This window comes from Lynx canadensis, chromosome A2 (assembly GCF_007474595.2).
Source record: "Lynx canadensis isolate LIC74 chromosome A2, mLynCan4.pri.v2, whole genome shotgun sequence".
Lineage (NCBI taxonomy): Eukaryota > Metazoa > Chordata > Mammalia > Carnivora > Felidae > Lynx > Lynx canadensis.
This window is the reverse complement of record NC_044304.2, coordinates 22136097-22152273: the sequence shown is the minus strand read 5'-3', so window position 1 is coordinate 22152273 and position 16177 is coordinate 22136097. Positions and strand designations below refer to the sequence as shown.

Below are 16177 nucleotides of genomic sequence, written 5' to 3'. Positions count from 1 at the left end.
TCTTCCTGGCCCCAGGAAGAGAAGGCATTGTCTGGAGATGGGAGTCAGTCAGCAAGCACAGCACTAGAGGCTCAGAGACCTGGGGGCCTGGGAGAGTCCCGGATCCCTGCCACCCCCTGCTGGGTACCTGCTCCCACCATCTGCTCATCCAGAACTGGAGATAGAGGGGGACAGAGAGACAGAAGTAGAGATGGATAAGAGATGGAAGGAAGAGTGGAATATAGAAAAAGAGAATAAGGGTGGTTAGAAGTCTTAGGATGTGGAGAAATGCTGGTACCAGTCATTTGCATAAATGGAAGCATCTTACATACCTGCTCAGTAGGTCAGGAACAGGGAAGAGCCCACCAGTATAAGAAAACAACTTTAACATGTTGGTACTATTGAAGATGTGTGCCTTCAATTTGAAAATTATGTGTTCTTTATTTTTTTAACAAAATATACAATATTGATCTTATTTATGTATCTGGGCTGTTTCAACACAATTTATTAGTGGCTACTTAATTCCAAAAGTAAAATGTTAGTTTTGTTCATAATCTTTTTTTTACATAATAACATATTGTTGTTATAACTGGTAGATGTTGATTCAGAGGAAGTTGGTTTCTGATCCAAGTTTAGACATAAGCCATGTCCGTCTTCTTTTACCAGCACTTTATTAAGCACCATGAAAACAGATCATGACAAGTGAGCTTAACCACATTAAACATATTGTCTCAGCCATTACTAAGTATCTGCTTGGGGAGCTGAACATGGTGAGTTTTCACTCTGTGCTTCCTTATTTTGGTTTCTATTTTATCCATAAGACATGTATTAGAAGGGGTGGCATGGCCCTTTAAGGATAGTTTTGACACTTCACGAATATATTTTAACAGTCATCCACCTGAAACTGAGCCACGTTCTAGAGCAGATACAGGATTGGATGTGTGAAAGACCAGCAATCTTAGAAAAATGGGCATAATATAAATATAAATAATATATATAGCCCCTTGGTAACCTCTGCATTAAAAAGATGCTTTTAGAGAAAGAAGTTGGAAGACTTAAAATACCATACATTTCTATGTCATGGAGCTCTATGGTAATTTAAACCATTATAACTGATTTATAAAAGACTACTTCAAGAGGGCTAACTTTCTAAAGAGCAGGAACAATTTGTGTTTTGAACATGAAAAGTTAACATAATAACCAAGAAACTGAACTCTTGACGTGACCTCTAATAGGTAACTTTGGGCAAAAGTTGATAGGAGTTCTGCAAGTAATGTATATTGGTGTCCATGTTAAAAGTCACCTGAACAAGAATCAGACAGGTCATGAATTAGTTCAGAGAGGTCCTATACAAGTGCCAAATAGTATGAGCAGTTACCTGTATGCTATGTTATCTGGCCAGCAGAGATGAGTTCAGCTCGTTATTCCCTATTCTGTTTTTTTAAAATAGTTTTTGTATGTAATAGAGGGTTTTTCACCTATGAAGTTGCTTGAGTGAATTAGTGAAGGCTTCTTAAATTTGATAACTCATTAAGTTTAGAAGGTTACAGAAGTAAAGTTTTACCTACAGTGCAGTGCATGGACTGTTCAAGATTGGATGTTTGGCTGGAAGATGCTTTATCACTGCATTATCAAAATGGTTATAATTTTGCATTATTACTCTCCTTGATTTTGATTTAGCTTTATAATTATAAATTTAGTTTCTGTCCTTTAGTTAATGCTACAGTACTTAGTATTTATAACAGTTTTATTGGCATGAAAGTTTTGATTAAGCTAAGGCATATGTATTTAGTTATGAATCCTCCCTATATTCCTATTGCTAAATAAAGCAGGTGTATGTAAAATCCTCCCTGCACGTAGTCCATACAGAAACTTTAGAATCCTGAGATGCTTTCCCCCTATAATGTGGAGGAGTAGGAAGGCTTCAGGGCCCCTCACTTCTCCTGGGTGGCCTACATGGAACAGGCTGTCAGCCTCTTTCCTGCTGACATGTGCTGCTCGACACGGAGAAGTTCTGTACAGAAAGCAGGAGCGTCCTTCATGAGGCGGTACTTGGGGCAGACACTGAGCGCACTGTACTCGTCTTTGGTATCTGCCTCTCTAAAATAGACCACCATGTATTTGCGAAGGGGAGTCTGGTTTCTCAGATCGCTGCAGAAGAGGTTGAAGGCAAGGGGGAACAGGTCTTGGGAGTTCTCATGGGGGCTGCCCTCACTTTTGTCACAGGTACTATCACACATGGTGTTGACGTCATTGGAAAGTAGGAAAATGATTTTATCCACTGCTTTCTTCTGAGTGGTAAGCCACTGCACTGGACCCATCTCCGCTATTTTCTTTTTCTGCCACTCTTCAAGAATAACCTCGCTTCTGCAGTGGTTTTGAAGAAATTCAGTGAAGTGACAGACTGTGTGATGGAAGCATATTTCAGATGGGTAAACCACAAGAACCTTAATGGGGGCCAGGAGGGTGGCAGTAGGGAAGGAGGCCTTCTTGATCCTTTCTGTGGGGGGAAGAGAGCGTTTGTTAGCTAGGAACGGCACACAGCAGGCCGTCACTCTAATCTGAACCACCACTAGTAAATGAACCCCAGCGAGGGAATATTGGCTGAGCACCAGGGACGTTGTTACTGCCAGCAAGGAAAATACCCCCTCAATGTTCCTTTTGAACATACCACCTGAAACACACTGATGCTCAACACAACCTTAAAGATGCTCTAAATGATGTATTTTCAAGTCCCCATCACTACGTCAGTCTTCTTAACCCATATCTTTTCAAATGAAGTCACAGAAACTGTTTAGGTTGGAGGTACTTTGTTTTAGGTGGGTGGTTCTAACCAGTATTACATAGTGTCCTATATAAACAGGGCTACCTGACCTGTGCCTTTCACATCACATTTTGAATTAAGTCAACTCAGTAATTGATCCATCTGATGCCTGCAAATGGTAGTCTTTGTGTGGTTGTGTTAGGTTAACTGGTACCCCATTTCAGCTGGAACTTGACTGGAATTCTGTACGTGCTACAGAACAGAAACTACATATGAAAGTACTATAACTAATACAGGCCAGATCATATCCCCTGAATAGAAGTATTCCCAAGGTCAGGGTTCCACATGGCTTTCTTACTTAGGTTATGAGATTAATCTTGTTCTGTCCACAACATCACAAAGGACTCACACGGTAAAAGGAGAAGCAGTGGGCTTCCTTCTCACGTGTATCTGTATAAATACTCTGACTTCTGTATTTAAGTTCTTGATGTTTAAAGAGTTGGCAAGGACCCTGAGGTACACGAATTCAAGTGAGTATTGTTCTTATGCTATGGGACAATTATTTTTAAAAAGTAGGAACTAGCTTGGAGTACCTGTTACAGGCAAAAATGCAATTCGCTATTCGCTGTCTTGTGCCCATTGTAGTGCTTATAGGTGCCCCAATGGTAAAAATGAAACCGGTGGTAGTCACCGGATCGAGAGGTCCCCATCCCTGCTTTGCCTTGGTGGTTGTGACTAAGTCATCATTATCAGTATTTTTGGAGAGTTCTAGGGCATTACATCAGTGCTCTTGCCTTGATGCCAAAATGTAACTGCTTCTGGAGGAATCTTTTAAAAAATTCACTGTTATTTCCTCATTCAGGTTTCTTTAAAGAACTAATCATAACACTTACTGTGCCTCCATATTACGTAGATCCCAGCCGCCAGCAATGCTGTGGCCCCCAGCAGGGCTGGGAGGAGGAAAGGCTGCCAGCCACCCATCATGCTTCTGCCTGGAGAAAACAAAGTTGATTCACTTTCAGCAAAACAAAGCCAAATTTATCTCCTATTTGTAAACAAGATTTTTACTCTATACTCTGTAGAAGTTTAGATTTCTTTTTTTTTTTTTTTAACATTTATTTATTTTTGAGACAGAGACAGAGCATGAATGGGGGGAGGGTCAGAGAGAGAGGGAGACACAGAATCGGAAGCAGGCTCCAGGCTCCGAGCTGTCAGCACAGAGCCCGATGCGGGGCTCGAACTCATGAACCGCGAGATCATGACCTGAGCCGAAGTCGGACACTTAACCGACTGAGCCACCCAGGCGCCCCGAAGTTTAGGTTCCTATTAACGCCAAGGGTCAGTAGATCTCTAGGGGGTCTGCAGATTGGTGCCTTTTTTCCGTAGAGTGTCCAGGCCATTTGTTAGATTCTCAAAAGGGATATGGGACCCAGGAGGTTAAGAAAGTTCTGCCAAAATCATTTTGGCTTCTTACTGCACTTACATGCAGGCATTTTCACCCTGGTAACCAGAGTTTGCATTCAGGTTTTTTGTTCTTTGATGAATTGATGTTATTCTCAGTGTGATTACTTAATACATGGGACACACAGATGCCATTTTTCAAGGCTGTTTTGTTAGACTGACAAACACGGTGGGTAATGCCACCTCCCACAGGAATATCTGTCAGGTAAGCTCAGGAATCCATAGGCACTGTGCCCACACAGAAGTCAGGACTGTTAGGCACCTAGGTTGTCAGTTTGTTGGGCTGAGTTTCTGAGAGTAACACTTTGCAACTTTTGACTCCAGCCCGGGCTAGTCTGGGAACATTTGTCTGTCTGTAATGAGAGAACTACCATCTCTAAATCCAGAAGGACATTTTCCCCAAATATGCTGCTGTCGGGCATCAATGAGGTGTGTCTTTGGGGGCCAATATTGCTAATTTGTGGCTGAGTGACCATATCAAATTACAGTAACAGGCCAGGCCACTGAGGCTGGTAAGAAAATCACAGTGCGGTGAAATGCACATTCCCTCATGGACTCAGTCCTTTAGCGCCACTGACTTTTCAGTAGGTCCTTGTAGCACAATGAACATCCATTCTGCGCTGTTTATTTTTCCCCCTTCTTGTGTGCATCCTGTTTCATAAAGGATCTCGTGGTAGATTCGCAAATGAAGCCTCCATTCCCGATCAGCTGTCAGGGCCTCTGGCACGGTGGCGTGGACATCTTCCCCTGCACCCCAGCCCCTCACCATGTACACAGCAGGGGCTCCTGCACCCTCCTGCAGGTGCATGCCCACCCTGGCCCATATTGAATGGGGTAGTGCTGCTGGGCCTCTCAGGCCCTGAACCTCTCTGATCACCCTGCACCTCTCTGATCACCCTGCACAAATGGCTGGGCACTTACGACCATCCAGCGGGAAGGAGATGCCAGTCTGTGGGCAAAGCACAACTGTTCCTTTGCGTCGGATGCAGTCATTGCCACAAGTATGGAAATACGGAGTCAGCTGAGGGAAAAACAAGAGGCTTGGGAAGCTTGCATCATGCTTCAGAGCAGAAGCTCAGCATAATGTCTACTCCCACCAAAATGTCTCCCCCCTTTCTCTCCTGGTTTGAACCACACCCCCACCCCAGCATTGTAATAGGGTGAAAAAAAAAACCAAAACACATTTTTTTGCCTTGGTCACACTTCCATAACAAAGCCCTAAAATCCAAACCAGCAACCTGAGACCAAACACCTGACTCCTGAATTGTGAATGTAAACTTTGTACATGTTGCTAACATGTTGGCTTCCTTATCTAAAAGGGTTAGGTCACAGCCTAATACATATACAAATATTTCCTCTAAAAAAAAGAAAACCCGGAGCAGTAGAGCTCCTATTGACAGATATATCCTCCAGGACTAGGAAAGTCTGGTTCCCTGGAAAAGGGATGCAGTCAGTCACAATATGCAGACAGGTATCTGCTCCCTCTGGCGTGCCTGAGTGCTACCTTTGTGTTCCAGGGAATGAAAAACAAAAGCTCCTTATGCCTTGGGTGTGGCTGTGTCCCTCTATGACCCTCCATGTCCCCACATCATAAACTCGGAGCTGAAAGAGACCTGAGAGCATCTGCCTGGGCCAGCTTCCTGTTTTCCAGCTAACTAGACTCACGCCGAGAGGACAGGCAGCTGCCCTTCAAAGTTCATACGCTGCTCGAAACCCAAACCTTCTGATTTTAAATCCTTTGTTGCTTCATTTTGCAGTTAAAACCGAAACTTGGGAAAATTAAATGGTACTCCTGTCTCGGAAGTTCTCTGAGGCTCTGTGACTAAAACGGAAAGTCAATAGCCACTAATAAAAGCAAAAGGGATCATGGCCCGAAGGTTTGCTTCCACCTTTGCCTCCATAACGAATGAGGCAAGGGTTCCCCACTTGTCGCTTAGTGCAGGCAGCCGGCAGAAGCGAACCGGGGGTGGGAGCTCATCAGCGCCCGTGACCGGGGGCCTGTGCAGCAGCAGCCAGTCCCCCAGCGCCCCTGCCCTCGCGGACGGCTCGGTGAGCCTTACCTGGACCATAGCACCTTCACTCTCCCCAGTCACCGGGATCACCACAGAAGTTCGCGTTGGGGGTTTGTTCTGGAGCAGATTGAATGAGACAGAATGGAGAATCATGAGCCAGGGGAGTGAGAACCAAGATTGCCAGTGAAAAGACTGCTCTTCCCAAACTGACTCAACTCCTCAGACTCTGCGTGAATAAGCATTCATTTCCTACTTCGGATACGTCTACCTCTGGTTGGTTTTAGATTCCCAGGGACAGTTGCAGGGATGTTCCCAGGGACTTGTGTTCATTTGTTAAATGAGTCAAAACAGCCCCGCACACCTAGATCAGGGACCCACCCGCCTGTGCCGTTATAATGGAGAGCCTGTCCAGGGAATCCTAGGGGACCTGCATTTTCCTCGTCAGCAAGGTGAGCAAGGCTGGGGGTGGTGTTAGGAAACGAAGGGAAGAGGTACCTCCAGCACGTTAGAAAACCCGATTACAATGCGATTTTGGATGAGAGCCATGTATTTGTTTCCAAGGGGGCTGGTTGTAAAATTCACTTCCACCACCGTCTTGTTCTTCTTACAGGCAGTGACGTTGGGATCCCACAGACTTCCTGAGTCCAGAGAGAATCACATGGACGGTGTTGCAAACTGCTCCTCATTTAAGTCTCCCAAAGGGCTTGGCCAAAACAAATCTAAGTTCTCTGGCATGCGTGCATCCAAGGGCTCTCTGCACAGTGTACCTTTTACTAGTCCTTGCTCCCAGCATCGCAAAGTACCTGCTGCCCAAGAAAGTTTAGGGGCCCCATGTCACCACTTTGCTGAGATAGCTTCCCTGGGCTGGGGGCGGGGGGTGGTGTTGGAGGCACAGATGGGGTTCTACTACTCCCTTCAATTCTCAACATCCATTTTGAGTTAAGGGTTGAGGTCAGCATTTTTTCCTTTCCAGGATGGGGAGGAGGAGCCCCAGGCCAGAAGACATGTTTAAGGTTATAGGGCGAGTGGATACCCTGACAGGCCTACTCAGTGAGACAAAGTCAGTTGTTTGATTTTTGGGACTTGCAAATCAGTACCAGGTTAATTTCCAGGAACAGAAGAGATGGGAGTGTGTGGTGTTTTCCCCACGGGGGAGAGCATGTCAGGCCCTAGCTCAGAACCGTCTTTGGAGGGGGGGGTCTAGGACTGATGGAAGGCCCTCAGAGCTCCCCACACCCACTGTGCCCTCCACAGTCCAGATCTCTTTTGGTGGGAGGCAAGAAAGGAAGCATAAAGCTCCAAGTCTGCCTTCCACGAAGGAGTCTGTGTGCAGTTCAGTCTGATGGGGTGCACAGGGATGCCCGCTGGGTTGGGGGTGCCTAAAAGATGGGGATTGGTTCCCTCATGTGCCACTAGCCTCATTAGCATCATAAGACTGTATTACCCAGAAATTTACAAGCACCCTTGTAAAATCCTTGGAAATTGGACACTTAGGACTGATTATCCTCAAGATACTTATTTCAAAACTCCAAGGGTAGAGGCAGGTTCTAATAGTCTAGCCTGTGAGAGGTGAACTCCAGTGAAGACACAAGTTGAGAATATGCTTTGAGGTCATTACTTTAGCTAACACTCCCACCTCGAATGCTTGCTAATCCAAATGGAAGGTTCATTGGGCCCCCAGGGCCAGAGGTCAGTGGAAGGACTTACAGATTCCCCTCCAGTCAGGAAGGGCCTCCAATCAGCACCACTGTAAGTGCAGTTTGTACAGCGGGTGTTTTTCTGTGACTGTTGGCTCACTACCTAAACCTGCTCAGAATGGGTCCTTCTCTGGACAGGCTGCTTGACTGAGTCGGTACAGTGCTGGCCAGGAGTGCTGGCCAGGGATCAGCCCTCTCCGTGCAACTTGGACACAGAACTCCCCTGCTCTGGGCCTCAGTTTCTTCATGGAAGATGGATTGGGTTGTGCTGGCTCCAGGTTCCTCTAATGACAAAAGCAAACATGTATTTACTTACCTGCCTTGATGCACTTTTTTTGGTATTTCATTATGTGGTCTAGGCAGCCTGGAGATTTGAATGGAAGTTTTTACGTTAGAAAAAGGGATCTCCGCTCCACTCCCTCGCCAGCAAGCACACATGCACACATGCTTACCACACTTGTAACAAACTGCCAGAATACTCAAGATGTGAGGTAAGATAGCAAATTTAAATGGGGTGCTAACATTTGGCATTTGGTGGTTAAACAGAAGACTACCCACGAAGTGATAACCAGAGTCTAATTTAAATACAACCTTTATCAGAATAGTATCTATGATCCCCGGGAGAAGACTTGAACCTTTGAAAAGGTTTGATAATATATGTAAATACCGCCTCTTCCAGGAAGTGGAACTCAATCCACCCCACACCCCCACCCCAGAATAGGGGGACATTTAGTCATTTGCTTTTTTAAAAAAGTCATAGTAGAGAAATGGAAAATCAGTAGATTTAAAAGGGAGATGCCTGGCAGGTACCACTTAACCAAGTGATGAGGGTGAACATGACCAGTGACCTGGTGTGTATGTCACCCGCCCCTGATAGGAAGCAAGGACAAGGACACTTGACTTCTGCATTGTCTCTCCAAAAACTCACACCCCCAATCTAATCAGGAGACAAATATCAGACAAACCCAGACTAGGGGACGTTCTGCAGGATGCCTGGCCGGCACCCTAGATTGTCAAGGTCCTGAAGAACAAAGGAAGACTCAAACCTGTTACCAGAGGAGACCGAGGACACGAGGACTAAATGGGACTGGCACAGAAAGAGGGCATTCATGGAAAAGCACGTGACATCCAAATAAAGTCTGGAGTTTAGTTAATAGGGATGTACCCATGTTGGTTTCTTAGCTTTGATAAACGTACCACGGTGACATCAAAGGTGAATGAATGATCGGGGAAACTGCCTGAGAGCTATATGGGGATCCTTTGGACATCCATACAGTTCTTTGTATTATCTTTGCAACTTTTTTGTAAAGCTAAAATTACTCCAAAATAAGACATTTATGTTTTTTAAAATGGGTTTTGATCGCATCAAGAAAGCTGGAAACTACTATGTAGTAAGTTGTGGGGCAAAAAGAACACCCTGGACCAAACTCTCAAAGAACAGCAAGGAATCAGAAATTACCCCATTTGGCTTGGACACCTTGCCAGGGGCAGAGGACAGGAGTGGAGTACAGAACAGGTGACCCATCCTAGGTGAGGGTGGCATGGGAACCGCTGTAGCCGGGTACCATGCTGGCCCCTCTACACATGACACGTGATCCTGTCTCATCCGCGCGGCAGCCCCGTGTGTGACCCTGAAGGTGTGATACTGGAGGGCTGGTTGTGTGCTGTAACATAGGGGAAATAACCCAGCGTTCAACCCAGTGCCACCTGCATTTCACTGACAGCGCCGGGGGCCGACTGGGGTCCATGTGTCCTCAGAGACCCAGCCACTCCTCAAACACCACAGCCACTGAGGAAGCCAGCCGACACTGAAGCCCACATTATACACACAACATTCTGCATTAGTGGCAGATGGTTAAAGTCACTGATCAAGAAGGCCCAGGGTTGGGACGTCAGCTTCACTCTTCCTGTGTGCGTAACCCAGGGCAAGTCACTTAAGCTCTCAATGTCTTCATCTATCCAACAACCTCAGGGCTGTTGGAAGCTTTGGTGACAGGATGCACGTCAGGTGCTCAGCTGGTGCCTGACACACAGGAACAGGCTTTTCCCTACTTTTTATCTGACTTCCTCCTCTCCCCCACTCTGTGAGTGAGGCATAGTCACTACTGTGTCTCACGAGGAAACCAGACTCGGCGAAGCCAAATGCCTTGTCGAGGCACCCCAGCCTCTCTGTGCCAAACCACACACCAGACAGCAAGCATCCCTGCAAGACAGAGGATGACAGAGGAGTGAGGGAGTTACCTGGTGAGGTGAAATTCACAGACATGGAGGGGCTGTCTTCATTCATATTTGCATTGGGGATATTGTGGGCCCCAATGAAGTAGACTGTGTTCAGCTCCACAGGAAAACCTACGTAGGAAAACGTCCACTGCAAGGCAAAGCAAAGAACCCCTGAATTCCCAAAGCACTGCAACGCAGAAATGTAGTGCCTTTGTGTGCTGCCCTTTCCATTTATAATTGCATTCTTCTACCTACTGCTGAAACTTCTGTCTCCAGCTGATGTCTACTACGGGAACAGAGCTCACACCATTTGCCAGTGTAAGTCACAGAATCAGAGAAGTGTGAACTTTTAGAGCCAGGATATAATTTAAATTCAGCTCCCCTCACTTTGTGGATGGGGAAACTGAGGCCCAGAGATGCTGACTTGCCCACGGCACACAGCCCAGAAGTGGCCAAAAATAGGATTTGAACCCAGGCATCCTACTCCAGGCTCCAAGCTGTGGCCGCTCAGCAGCCTGTGTGTACTGCACGTCACGTCTGCCCCCCAAGCAAAGGGGCGAGCTTTAACGACAATTAGCCGAAGTGCCTCAGCGTGCTCACTCTGCCACCAGAGGGTCTGGTCTGAGTCTGGAAGGCTTCTGTGTAATTGCACCTCACGCAGCTGTAGGACTGGAGGTTACTCTTGCCTGTCACGCAGATCTTGGTGGCCTTCAACAAGCGGATGCTGGCTGCAGAGACAGGCAAGAAGGCAGCTTTGATTTAGCACCTACTATGCGGCCAGCTTGATGCTAGAGGGTTTACATGCCTTATCCCAGTTCATATTCACAACAGTCCTGTAAGGTAGGCACCTTTGCTGTCCTCTGTTTACAGATAGGGTGAATGAGGCTTGGGGGATTTCAGGGAGCACTGCCTAAGCTTACAAAGCTCATCAGTGGCAGATATGGATTTAACTCCAAAACCCAAGCTCTTTCCTCCTCACCGGTAACCCTCAATTTCACAGGATCCTGCAAAGGGGACTCTGGCTCTGCACTACCGTGGGTGTCTTTTAAGAGGAACAGGCCCCTCAGAGTGTTATCACCAAACCATGCTGTTCTGACTGCCCCTCCCTCCCCCTATTCCCTGCCTGGAAGGCTGACCACTCCTTCAAGGCCAAGCTCTCCTGTAATAACAGCTAACAAATGCAAATGCTCACTCTGTACTAGGTGTAGGGCCACTGCCTCACTGCACCACCTACAGTGCTCCCTGAGGACCCTCGCCAGCTCCCCGCTGCCTCCACCCCATTCAGATGGAGCACAGCTCCTTCTGGGACCCCCTGACACTGAGCCTGTGTCCCTCTGCTTGCCTCCCCCCGTCCTCTGAGAGCCCTACTGGGTGGGAACTGTGGCCGCCTCACCTCTCTGTGCCTGGCACTCCTAAATTCCTGACTTGATGGAATTGAACTGAATTGAGCGGGTGGAAAGCAGAGACATGGGCTTTAGGCCCCCAGGATTGGTTCATTGAAAGAACTTGCAAGCTGCCTTGGGGGAAATGCCAGGACTTTCATGGTGTCTTTTGGGAAACAGAAATGTACCTGAGCCAGCACTTTTCCTAAACTTGGTGGTGGTTGGGGGCTGGGGCGGGGGGGGGGGGAGGGAAATCATCTCTGCACTTACTCTGTTTTCTTCCACAAGATATAACAAACCAAAGAGTACACAGATCGTAAGTAGACCACATGATGGGTTGTCACACTCACGTAGCCAGTACCCAGGCTGAGAAACACACCAGGAATGCCCTTCGTGCTGTCAGTTGCTCCCTACCCAAGAAGAACCACTACTGTGGCTTCCAACCACTTAGTTTTGCATTCAGATGTGGATGTGGACTCTGGAATCTGATGTCTTATGTTTGTGAGATTCATTCATCCATACTGTGTTTAGTGACAGATCATCATACTCATTGCTGCATCGGGTTGGTTCTGTGATTCCAATTCTACTGTCAGGCATTTGATGCATTCCATTTTTTGGCTGTTATGAATAATGCTACCAAGAATAATCTAGTACAGCAGCACCCCACCCCCTTACTCACAGGGGATATGTTCCAAGACCCCCAGTGGATGCCTAAAACTGTGGAGAGTACTGAACCCTATCTACATTTTTTTTCCTATACACACATACCTATGATAAAGTTTAATTTATAAATCAGGCACAGCAAGAGATTAACAATAGTTGATAATAAAATAGAACAATTATAACAACAGACTGTAATAAAAGTTATGTGAACGTGATCTCTATCTGAAAATATTGTGCTGTGCTCGTCCATCTTCTATGTGATGAGGTGCAGCGAGGTGAATGTGGTTGGTGCTGACATAGCATTAAGCTACTATGGACCTTCTGAAGATACGTCAGAAGGAGGACCGTCTGCTTCCAGCCTCTGGTTGACCGTGAGTAACTGAAACCATGGAAAGTAAACCCACAGATAAGGGGGGACCACAGTATGTGGCTTTTGGTGCACTTATGTATTTACAGTATTCTGTTTGGTTCCTGCCAGCGGTGGAATTAATGGGTCACACAATCTGCACTTTTCTGCTTTAGTAGATATTTTATTGCTTGATGCAGACTTACCATCTGCCCGGAGTACCCAGCTCACATTCATCAAAATTGAATAGTCCTCCATTGCAACTCTGCTTCTAACAGGTTCCACTCGGAGGTCCCTCAAGTCTCCTGGGGTCAGAGTGTGTTGGACCATCCACTCTGGAGACGGTCCTGGGAAGAGGCAAAACTGCCTAAGAGGCTCTCCTCCCTGGCCCTACCCAACGCCATCTCCTCTGAGTGGCCCACCCCGATCCATCCTTCACTCCCTATTCATCTCTTCTTCCTGCTAAGGCAGCACACGTCTCTTAGTGCTGGCTGATTTATGGCCAAGGAGATTGGTAACCTTCCGGCCCCACCCCACAGGGCACTTGGGGCCACCCCATGCGCCTGTGCACTTAAGGATGTATTTAGCAAATTTGACATGCTTGTCCCTCATGTATCAGCCTGGACTCCAGCCAGCTGGCCCACACAACTCCCACTTCCTAATCACTGGTGGCCCCAACCCTCCTCCAGCTCACCTTTTTCCATCCACAATTCTTGGGCGGGAGCCCACTCATTCTTCAATGGCTACCATCTCAAACACTCCTCCTTCTCTAAGACAGCTGCTTCCTGTTCTCCACTGTAAGTGACCTCCTTATCACAGCACTTGATCTCCCAGAGCGGCAGGCTTCACTTTCCACCATGAACGGGGATTCCGGCCCTGCCTGTGCCCCTCTTACTGGCCAGGAAGCCAGCCCATCTGAAAAACTGGGAGCTCTGCCTTGCTGGGTAGAGGCTTCATCCACGTTGGCTAACAAAGCAATGTTTCACCCTCTCCCTGGTCTCCAGTGACCCACTGTCTGGATTTGGGCCCTCTAAAAGTCCACTGTTCTGTCAGTATAAAGCCCCAAATACCCATTCCCTAGCACACCTACCAGGTTCAGAGCCACACTGAATGGTCTGCAAGAGAGAAAGAAACAAAGTATTGTGTTGAGTGTCAGCAAACCATAAGCCTTCATTTGCCAAATTAGACAAAACACCATATTTTTCTTAAAATGTATATACGAGTGGCAAACTTTCAGAGAAAAGTTGGGCTGGTTCCACTTCAGTTTAGGGGAGACTAAGCTGGCCCATCGTAGGCTACGATAGACCTTAGATTAGCTATCAATATACTTAGATCCTCAAGCCTGCTCATCGCCACACTTAAAAACTAGAGTTGGGTCTCCACTCCTCTCTGCGCCTCACCCCCTTTCCCTGCTATAAGCAGGGGTGATCTGGACCATCATGAAGACCCCTTCCCACTCTAATGTTCAAGTGTAGATTTTGAGGACCATCCAGAGAATCTATTGATTCTCTCCAGGTTAAGGACTAGCTGTGTCAAGAAGATAAATGGAAGAAAGTTATGAATGCAATCCAAGGTGCTGTCCCAGTGTCTTTAAAATATTCCTCCTCCCAGTGTCTTTAAAATATTCCTCCTCCTTTAAAATATTCCTTTAAAATACAAAAAGACTCACCTGAGCTAGCTATTCATAAAATCAAAAAGCAGTTGTGATTTCATCATGTTATCTTTTGAAAAGAGTTTTTAAAAACTCTTGATCATTAGTGCCCAAAAAGGCCAGTACTAAATCCTTTAGGGTTAATGGCTCATGTCATTTTAAGAAACAAATAATCAATACTTTTGTTTTGGAAGAAAATACTGGATCTAAAATATTTAACTTTCAGGCAGCAGCAAGTTCCAGTGACAAGACCCTATACAATAAAAGTCGACCAGCTCTGGAGTCTGATCCCTCTCAGCCTGTACATTTCCAAACATCTTGTAAGACAGAAGGTAAGACTTTCGATGGTTTGAGTAATATGGGTTTGGGTGAAATTGTTAGTCCCTCATCTTTGTCTTTTTAAAGCTGAACTCCAAGTAATATCAGACATTTTTTTAAACAAATAAGACACCATAGTGGGAGCTGAGTTCTTGTCAAAGGGCTGGTGAGACAAATTTTAGGAAGAAGCAAAGCAACAAGGAGAGTAGCTGGAGGCACCAGGGCACATGATCGGGGTTCATCTTTCCATAATCATGAACAAGTAACCACCATGTTTTACGCTCTATGCTAAGAGAGCAGGGATATAGTTTCAAATGCTGTTTCATAAGATTTTTCTTCACTAGTGACCCAAAAGATTCCCTCAATCCTTCCAGGCACTGGGGAGAAAAGGAAACCAGCCAGAGTTCAACAGATTACTAGCTCCGGGTCATGGTACCCTAGCACAGCATCAATCAACATGGCAAAAAAGGGCAAGCAGTAATGGAGAAGCAGGGTTTTTTTGTTTTGTTTTGTTTTTTTAACGTTTATTTATTTATTTTTGAGAGAGTGAGAGAAAGAGAGAGAGAATATTCTCTATAAGTATGGGAGGGGCAGAGAGAGAGAGAGAGACAGACAGACAGACAGACTGACAGAATCTGAAGCAGGCTCCAGGCTCTGAGCTATCATCACAGAGCAGGACGCGGGGCTCGAACCCACGAATCCCGAGACCATGACCTGAGCCGAAGCCGGATGCTTCACCGACTGAGCCACCCAGGCGCCCCCGAGAAGCAGTTCTTGTACCCAAAAGTGGGCAGACCTCGATTGCAAGCGTAACAATTAACAATATTGAGTGCCTACCATGTGCCAGGCTCTTTGCTGCTGCCTTGCAAGCCCTGTCGCTGTTCCTCACTAGACCCAAGTGAGTCTTCCTTCTACAGATGAAGACACCGAGCCTCAGTGAGCATAAATGACCGAATCCAGAACACCGGCTGGCATTTGAGCCCGGGGCCCTCTGATTGCGACGCCCCTGACTCGAGCCTGAAGCCCAGGACGGCGTGTCGGGCTGACCCAGAGGGCGCATGTGTGCCCCTTCCAGGGGGCCCTCGGAGAACAAGCATGAGATGGGGCGTCGGACGCCGTCAGGGTCGGGGCTCCAGGGAGGGAACGCGGGAAAGGGGCGCGGGCGGAGGCTTACCGGCTCCGTGGACACCAATCCCCAGCACAGCGCGGCCAGACTCAGCAGCGCTAGCGACATCGCGGAACCCCCGTCAGCCCCCGGCCGGCCGCACTCTTATCTCGGCGCCCGGGGCCATCCCTCGGGGCCCCGCCTCCCGCAGCGCCGCCCCGGCCCCGCCGCCCGCGCCGAGGGCGGACCCCTCTCTGGGTGGCAACGTAGGAGCGCTGGGGCCCGCCTGCCGGGGCTCGCGGGGATGGGCCGCGTCCCAGAGCCTCGGGGCGCCTGGTGGGCAGAGCACCGGCGGTCCCGGCGCGCTCCGGGCCCCGTGCACACGTGGGAGCAGTGAGCCAAGTGCAGGACTGCACACGCGCGCTCGGGCCAGCCCGCAGACCCGGTCCGAACCGCCCGCCCGTCGTTCCCCTCCAGGCCGCGGAGAGCGCGCGGTGCGCCGGCGCCGCCAGTTACAGGGTAGCGGGGCGAGGGCCCTGACGCCGCCGCCGCCGCAGCCCCCCCCCCGCCCCGCCCCGC

The 16177-nt window shown here is 47.8% G+C and overlaps 1 protein-coding gene across 2 annotated transcripts; it reads right to left on the bottom strand.

The window, feature by feature from the left end:
- Positions 1–636: 636 nt before the first annotated feature.
- On the bottom strand, positions 637–15838 carry IL17RB (interleukin 17 receptor B). 2 transcript variants are annotated; one of them, XM_030307033.2, is made up of 11 exons: positions 15668–15838; positions 13615–13639; positions 12731–12871; positions 10734–10861; positions 10155–10281; positions 8230–8277; positions 6712–6854; positions 6265–6333; positions 5126–5225; positions 3637–3735; positions 637–2479 (listed from the first exon to the last, which is right to left on the bottom strand). In XM_030307033.2, the coding sequence occupies exons 1-11, from the start codon at positions 15725–15727 to the stop codon at positions 1932–1934; spliced, it is 1488 nt and encodes a 495-aa protein (XP_030162893.1). In that variant the 5' UTR covers positions 15728–15838; the 3' UTR covers positions 637–1931. The 2 variants fall into 2 exon arrangements, with proteins under 2 accessions (XP_030162893.1, XP_030162894.1); XM_030307034.1 differs by lacking the exon at positions 15668–15838 and adding an exon at positions 15331–15529.
- Between the last annotated feature and the right edge of the window lie 339 nt (positions 15839–16177).

Coding starts and splice junctions, on each gene's coding strand:
- IL17RB (XM_030307033.2), bottom strand. CDS start 15,727: ATGTCGCTAGCGCTGCTGAGTCTGGCCGCGCTGTGCTGGGGATTGGTG. Junction 10,862..12,730: donor CTGGGTACTCCGGGCAGATG/GTAAGTCTGCAT, acceptor CTGTCTCTGCAG/CCAGCATCCGCTTGTTGAAG. Junction 8,278..10,154: donor TGTGAATTTCACCTCACCAG/GTAACTCCCTCA, acceptor TCAAATCTCCAG/GCTGCCTAGACCACATAATG.